The sequence below is a fragment of the Lichenostomus cassidix genome, chromosome 28 (assembly GCF_008360975.1).
Source record: "Lichenostomus cassidix isolate B80296 chromosome 28, HeHo_3.0, whole genome shotgun sequence".
NCBI lineage: Eukaryota > Metazoa > Chordata > Aves > Passeriformes > Meliphagidae > Lichenostomus > Lichenostomus cassidix.
In genome coordinates this window covers 78,606-87,194 of record NC_139508.1, presented here as the reverse complement: position 1 = coordinate 87,194, position 8,589 = coordinate 78,606, and the positions used below count along the sequence as shown (strand labels likewise).

Sequence of the window (8,589 nt, the reverse complement as noted above, 5' to 3'; positions counted from 1 at the left end):
TCCAAAAAGTAACTTTTCATTTATTATATTAAATAATAACATTTCTCTTATTATATTAAACAAGAAACACATGAGATGAGTTAAAATTAAAATACCTTACAATTTGTTATAACATTTGAAAGATAAATGTAACTACAATAATGTACATATTTGGAGATATTAGTCAGATTTAGGTCAACATTGTAGCTTCCACTTTGTGTTTCTACCTTTTTCAGGTCAGACTGAAGAATGATATATTAAAAGGGACACCAGAAGAGCACTCTGTAATTGCAACAGGAGAAGGAACCACAGTCACTGGGAATTTTCTTTTGAAACTCAAAATTAAGGGGGGAGGCAGAAGTTGGAAAAATGAAAATTCCATTTTATAACAAATTAGCCTTTATTTATAAAACTTTCAAGTAAAAAGAGCAGTACATCAACTGATCAAACAGGTGTGTCAATGAGTTATAGTTAATATATTTACTCTAAAAATAAATCCTCTATGATTCTATCATACTCCGAGCAAAATTCCTTTCTAGGAAAAGATGGTTGTTGTGAAGTCTACATAGATGCAATGGTTGACGCACAACAAAAACTTGGCTGTTCCACTAGTATAGGAAGATAATTGAATAGGATCATTAGCAGCACAGACCAATTCACTTCAACAGAGTTCCAGCTCTAAAGGAGGATTAAACAGAAATTAAATTCCTGAGAGGGAGGAATAAAATGCAGAAGAAAGGAGAAATCAAACTCTTACACAAGGGAAAGCAACAATTCTACTTGGACCAAAACTCTTTGGGTCACAGTTCTCTAGAATAAATATTCTTCTCAATGGAGAAACACTAAAGAAGAAATAGTAACCCCAAAAGGATTATAAGAATCCAAAAAAAGTGCATTATATTTGAGCGTAAGATGACAAAATAATTTCTACAATACTTGCCAACAGATTTCACAGACGGGAATTAAAAATAAAAAGGCTTACACAGACACAACTTGGAATTTCCTACACTTTGAGAGCACAGTACATGGAACAAGATATAGGAAGGACTGATGACCCTCACAGGGCAGAGGTTCCATATGGAAAAATTTGCCTATATAAAAATATTTTATACAGCATTATTGTGGAAGTACAACTTTTATGAGCATCTGTTTTTATTGCAGGATGACTGGGACTTTTTAGAGCAAAACAATTTGAAGATAACTGAGGGAAATCCCTCGAGGCAAATGTGAACACACAGTTCTGTGAAGGGTAATGTGGTAATTCAATACCTGTGTCCTATGTGCGCTATCTGCACACGCAGGTTCAATGTGAATAATTGTCTGTCTGTCTTGTTTAACTGCTGTGCCTCAGTGCTCTGTGCAATCCAGGGCTTTCCATGAGTCATTCCAGCAGTGACGATAGTCCGTATAAAACATGTGCCATCATAAAACCCTGCTAAACACTTAGTGATTGCTCAAGGTACCACAGAGTCAAATAATTTATCTAAGTAGAAAGCAGAATCATCCCCACTCTTTCCTCTAAGCCAAATATGCAACAAATAGTTGTTCCTCCTGAAGTAAAAGCTTAGGTGGAAATGGAGGAAGAAGAGAACTGGAATCCAGACGACAATTATGTGCAACCAATCTAACCAGAATGAAGCAAGAAAAACATGTTTTCCACCTCTGCCTGTGACTGTTTGGAGTATGTGTATGGGAACAGCTCCTTAAGAATAATTTTTTTAAAGGAAAAAAAGGAAAGAGAGAAGTGAAACTATGAATGAACATAGGAGAAAAGTCATTGCCTCAGCCCAGAGAAGAACGATGACATGCGAGATCAGCAGTTGAGCCTACATTCCAAACAGATACTTTAAAAAGTCCAAAGAATGTGAAATTACATCCAGTGCAGATGATTCCTACTTTCTGCCAGGGTTCTCTTACACCTGGCACAGGTAATGAACACAGTTTTTCATGTCAATGAAAGAAATCGTGATACAAATTGATTAGAAGTAATTTCTCCTCTTCTTTAACCAGGACTTTGACATTCTCAGACATGAGCTAATCTGCATTTCTGTAAAGATTCCAATTCTGTACCCATCTCTGGTTACAGAATTCATACATACACACAAGCTTTAATATATAGAATATATCTGCATATTCTACATATTCATTGTATATACACATTTTATGTACAGCACAAGGAACTATATACCAGACATAGCATGTGGACACGTAGAGTATATACACACACTATGATTACATTATACAATACACTATATATATATATATATATATATACACACACACACACACAGACACAAACAATATGGATCTCACTGTACACTGTTTATGCACTGGGCGTATTCACATTTTCTGTATCTTGCATTGTACATATTTTCTCTGCCCAAATAGCAACAGGTCTGTTTGTGCTTTAAATTTCACTGTTCTGGAGGAAGAAGATCAATGTCTTACAATGAAGTTTTGCCTTAAAGAGCAAGTGCAGGTATGGTACAAACACTCAGTTACAACATAGGGCAAGAATGTGGGGAATCTTCCTTTCAATATGGAAAACTATATTAAATACAAAGCAAGAAATCACAGCTAGGTTTTCTTCTACTGCAGTGACAACATTTTGAATCAAGAGTGTTTCAGTAAACTTAGGGCACCTAAATCTAATATGTGCATGGATAACATGTTGTGTTCTGTCCTTGTTCATTTGTTGGTCTGCAGTTACTGTCCAAGCAAATATGAGGAAGAGTCAATAAAAAAATACAAGAAAGAGCCCTAACACTATATAGAATGCTGGATTAATTCACCCTTCTGCCTTCCTGTTGGACATCTTGAAAACACCAGCTCATTGTCTTAGAAGCATTATGAATTCAGTATTTTAGGGCCCTGACAAAGCAGCAGAAAGTCTTATTATAGAACAGAACTTCACAAATGAATCAAACTATTTAGTCAATCCACCTGGCCCATTGGAGTAACATCATCCAATCCAGAACTGGTATTCCTTTCTAAATTTTATTGTAGCAGAAGAGACACCACAATGACTCAGGTCCAAGTGAACAGGAGGGTCTTACACGTGCATACCGTTTGTTTAACTTCACTAAGAATCCTGCGGCCACTTGCTTTTGAAAATTGCTCTTTCACAGCAAAAGTTTTATCATGTTACCTACAGACAGAACCAAGTTAGATCTCAGAGACTTCAAATTCTATACACCAATAGAAGAGAGAGCTTTTTTATGTTTTAGTATGTTTGATCATGTAATCAAACATATTTCAGAGAGAAATTACCATAATGGGAAGGAACTTCAAATCAGGTTCTGTCAAATTAGAAATAACTTCTATTTTATCCCAAAGGGCTAATTGAAGGACGGCATTAAAGATCATTATACGGTTGGTTTTGGTATTAGAAATAAGTCTTCTCCCCTTCTGAGGAGAATAAAAGGTTCACATTATTTGTAGTACCATTAGCACAGGAGACACATAGCAAAAGGTGAGTTGTGACTCCTAAAAATAACATCCTAAACATGGACACCCACCCATCCACCCACCTAACTCCCCACAAAAGCCTGAGACTACAAATGCCACATCTTGGCTGCATTTCAGAGCTGAAAACTATCAAGATGCTTAAAATGATCCAATCTGACTCCTCTGTGTAAGGAAAGCATCCAGGATAAGGCAATCCCAACAGAACAGGGAAAGGCTGTTCTCATTCACTGAACAGGCACTATCAATTGTAATATGAAAATAAAAGTAAGGAAGCAAGGACATAAAAAATAGAAATGCATTAAAGATTATGAAGGAATATCACATTAAAAAAAACAGAGAAAATATTTTAAGATAAGGGCCGCATCCATAAAAACAAAGAATGTAAAGCTTTGTATTCCCAGAGAACAAAGGGCAGGAAAGAAGACTAAGGACATTTAAAAATGTTGTGCTAGATCCCTACCCTATGAGAGAAAATTCCAAGGCAAACACAACTGAAGTTTTAGAATCCCTGTAATCAGAAAAGGCATTTCCATTAAGCAAATTAAATTCACAGATGTATTTTTTCTGTGACATGTCAAACACACTCTCTGTCCTCCTTTCCAGGTGGAAGCATTCAGTGCATAAAAAACCTGTTCCTACCTGGTCTGAGTACTGCAAACTGTATTTTAGAGCCAAACCAGACCACCAGTGCTGCCACAACTGATGTGTGAATGTGTATTTGGCAACCAAAAACTGACTCAACTTGGCTTTATTTCAGGTAAATCTGCTTGATCTGTAACACCAAAGAGATGGCATTAAAGAAGCAGAGGTAGGGGCTGTCCCGATGAGTCACTTGGATAAGACAACCTAGTCTGTATGCTGGGAGTTGGAGAAAATGAAGGTACAGTGAGTTGTAGGGGTGAGCACTCCTCAAACTTGTCAACTTTCCCACAGCTTGATCTCTTGGTGTCACATTAAAGCAGCACCCAAATGTCTATCACCATCCTGCAATCCTGTTTGCTTACCATACAGCAAAATTTTACTTCATCATTTAACTGCTTATTTATCCCATTTACTACAATTGAATTAACTCCCTCTTTTAGTCACATACAATTATTGAAACTCAATGCAAACAAATGTTTAAATTAGAAGAACTACTAATTTCTAGAGTCTTCACTTTTGTACTGTTTTATAGAGTTCACTGTTTGTATCCATCACATATACATTGCCAGATTCTTCTGTAAAAGCCACATCTCGTGGATAAAAAGGGACCATCTAAATATGAATTTATGCTTTGACATAGATAATGCAGAAGATGTACTGGTTAGCCTACCATGAATTATTAAATAAATGTAACAAGTGAAAGCTAATTCTATAAATATTCTCTTTTTATGATATTTTCTGTGAAATTCATACTGCAGCCTCGAAGACCTGGTGGAATTCAGCTTATAAAAAGCCAGATTCACAAGCTGCAGTTTACTCTATGCAACATTTGTGTTTCAGATAAAGAAACTTTCAGTATCTTAGGATTATATGTTAAATTTCTTACAAGCAATAAATTTTATCTAGAACATATAATACAGCTTATACAGTGTTTCCTGCAGATTAAGCACTTGAGAAGCCACACAGAGTCTGGTCAGATGCAACCAGCCAGTCTTGTTTAGATCTGAAGATGACTAAAATTATTTTCACAATATAAACCAAGGATTTAGTATTTTTATAAAAGCCTTGTTCCAAGGAGGCTCTTAGGGTGGAGCCAAGACCCTCTTTAAGAGTTTGGCATGTCAGCCTTACTGAGTGCAATGGCCAGCTCAAGGTCTTCTTGTTCTTGTCTCCGCAACCGAGCTAGTCTTTCTTGCTCTGCTTTTTCACTCTCCCGCTTTGCCCAGGCCAGCTGCTGTTCCTCATTTCCGAACTAAAAAAATGAAAATGGAAAATAAATTAATAAGGTTACCAACCAGCTCAAAGAAGTTATGTGAAAAATACAAAGAATCAGACTTATTAAATATACAGCTCAAGTACACCAGGCTGTCTTAGGGCAGCTCTAGATTGAGATAGAAATTCACTCACTGGTTTCCTCACTTGATCCTTTATTTCCTTAATTTCTTCCTCCTTCACTTCCTCCCTTGATTTATTTCCTTAATTTCTCCTTGCTTTACTTCCTCCCTTAATTTATTTCCTTGGTTTCTTCCTCCTCCCACCTGGAAACTAATCCACATGGGCTGCAAGTCCCTGCATCTGTGGCACAGTTGGGTATGAAAACGGCCAAACAAAAACTTCACAAACGCAAAAAAAGGAAGTTATTGGCTTGGGAGCACAGCAACTAGAGCCATTTTTAAGAATAGCAAATAGCTGGTAAAGCCAAGAATTATTTACTCTTGTGCAATTGCACTGCAGAGGGCTTTATTGCAGCAGTTCCTGCTAAGGGTGAGGGGTTTGATAAGTGATTTTGGACACTGCTGACGTGGGAAGTTTCATCACCAAATCAAAAGTTACAGAAAGTGCTTCTGTTGGTGTTCATAAAATACACACAGAGTTTCTCCAGTAAGAAATAATGTGAGAGATTCCAACTTACTTCAGCAGATAACACAAAGAAAATATCACACTTTATAACATTCAGCTCCTAAACCTGTTTGGGCTTCCCAAAACACAAGTACAGTGCAGCAAAACTTGTCCAAAATTATATTTACCACTAAAGGATGCAAAAATTTGCTTGTTTGAACTTTTTGCACAGAAACTATTTTACGGAAATCACAGCAATTTTAAACTCAAATATAATCTGTTTCCAGGTAATCTTAGCATTTGCTGAAGAGGAGGATGGGAACAGCTGCATGTAAATGTTTGCATTAAAGCTCACTTCTAAAACCTGCTTTGTGCATATTTTCTCTTTTTTAAAATTTTATTTATTTTTCTTCCCCTTTTTTGGGTTTGGTTTTTTGTTTTTGTTTTTTTTTAATAAGCAAACATATTATTTGAAGGGTTTTTTGATGAGAAAAATTTCAGCTGGATGTATACTGTAGAAGTTCCCTGTGGCCCAGGACACAGTGACTCTGAGCACAGCCTGCTGTGCCACGGCATGAACTGACGCAGCTACACCTGCCCAGACCGATCTGAAATATCGAACTGAGTGTTAAAATGCAAGTTTCAGTGCTAGACCCTGCCAAGCTGCATAGACACTATGTGATGGCCCCACCCCCGCCTCCTTCTCCACTCTGCACTGTATCTGTAATTTTTATTTTTCATGTATTTTTAAATAAATCCGCCTTTTTGAATTTCTTTCAACCCAAGCCCAATTCTCATTTACACATAGTTTAATTATGCCTCTGGATGCCAATCATTCTTCATTTTATTTCTCTCAGCGTGGCTTTCGAGATGATTTCATGCAAAAAAAAATCCTTTTCTTTATGCAATATCTCTCCTTTCATTGCTATAAAAATTTAGATTAGAATCTTTGCTTTCAGTGTTATTGAAATACAAAAGAAGTGTCACACCGTTTGATATTTCACTTTTAAAATCAAGAGACCCTCCTACAATTCCTTATTTAAATGTCAGCTGATAGGTAAGACTGAAAAGCTCACTAAGATTTTAAATAGATTATTTTTTTCAACATAAAGACAGATTCAAATGGAAGCAGGAATTCTCCACTTAGTCTAGGAATTCAGGCAGATCCTATAGCTGGGATGGAGAATGAACAGTTAGTATTTTCAGAAATACAAGAAGCTTTGGTCAAACTATCCGGGATGGTTTTTTTAATGTTGAGAAACCAGTTCTACTTCTGTAGCTTCCATTCTAGGATAAGGCTTCCAGTTTATGAGAGTCCCAATTATAACTTGTTTATGTGACACAAATTATATTTTTGTGGTTAAAAGTGATGAGTGGAAAAAAAAAAAGGAAAAATAGGCAAGTGATTCATTGGAAACAAATCTGCATGGGCCTTATTACAAGCAGTTGATACAAAGTACAACTTTCAGGAGATAACTCTGACCACTGACTAGTGAAATAAATACAGAACAGTTCATTAATGCCACTGATTCTTGAACAGATTTTCTGTAAGAAGGTAATTTACAGGTAATTTAATACAATAAGAATTTTTTTGCATATGTCCAGGTTTCAACAAGTCTATAAATATGTATCACACATGTGTAATTGCATTAAAACCCTCTTTTTCTTTTCTTTTTCAGAAGTACAGTCAGACCCAAGGCATGGATGAGGAAACCAGCAGACTGCAGCAAGACTAATCAAATCACAAAAAGCTCTACTGACTAGTGTGTACTGAATTACCAGCCTGCACTGAGACAAAAAGTTGTCCTAAGAATTCTGCTTCTTGGAAATTTAAACACTTTTTGTTGGCAAGAAAGTGGCTTTTCTTGTTGTTCTGTAAACTGCAGCTGGAACCCAGAAATACCTGAAATCTGAGCTACCAAAAGACTTTGTTTTGTTCTAGTGAATCATATTTAATTACAACAACAAAGTTAAGAATACAATGAAAATATATGTAAACTGTGGTGCATGTGTGTCGAAAAAGCACCAGATTTTCCTTCTAAAATATAATGAATGTTCTCATGTTCTTTCTTGCAACAGTCAATGATTTCAATTAAAAATCAGGTTATTTGGTTATTCAGTCCTACATGATTCTGTTCTCAGATTCCATGGACTCAAAGTAGATGTCAAAAAACCTTCTGTGAGTAAAACTGGTTTTCATTACCATTATGAACAAAGTTTCCCAACCATGAGGCCAAGAGAAGCACAATATTCTCAATGATTTCAAGGGAACTGGTACATTTAAAACATTGTACAGAAGGAATAGGAATTGTCAAGTGTAGCAGCATAATTGTTTTACAGGAATGGGAAAAAAACCCATAAACTGAGGAGAACAGGGATCAAATCTCTATCTTTATAGCCAAATTCAGTCAACACTTCTTTTTTTCTTACATGAGGAAAGGTTAATTCAGAAAACGGATTAAAAATTTATTTCATTTTATGAAATGCCATTTAAGAGGAATTATTAAGTGGCTACTGGTCATTATCTCATTTTTCCTACTTTTTCCTTATCATCTAAAGTTAATCTGACCTGAAAACCTGATGGCACAGCAAATTTGGCCCTGGAGCACCCACTAGGACTGGGATCAGAGATTTTGGTTAATCATTTGATACAATCACTCA

General features: G+C 36.1%; 1 protein-coding gene across 4 annotated transcripts in view; it reads right to left on the bottom strand.

The window, feature by feature from the left end:
- Window positions 1-8,589, bottom strand: part of EPS15L1 (epidermal growth factor receptor pathway substrate 15 like 1) — a 41,606-nt gene continuing 33,017 nt past the window's right edge. For 3 of the 4 annotated variants that reach the window (XM_085040377.1, XM_085040376.1, XM_085040378.1), the window contains one exon: window positions 1-5,341. In XM_085040377.1, coding sequence (XP_084896503.1) covers window positions 5,195-5,341 — 147 coding nt within the window. In that variant the 3' untranslated portion in view covers window positions 1-5,194. The remainder of the gene's footprint in view (window positions 5,342-8,589) is intronic. The other variant, XM_085040379.1, reaches the window with a different exon arrangement.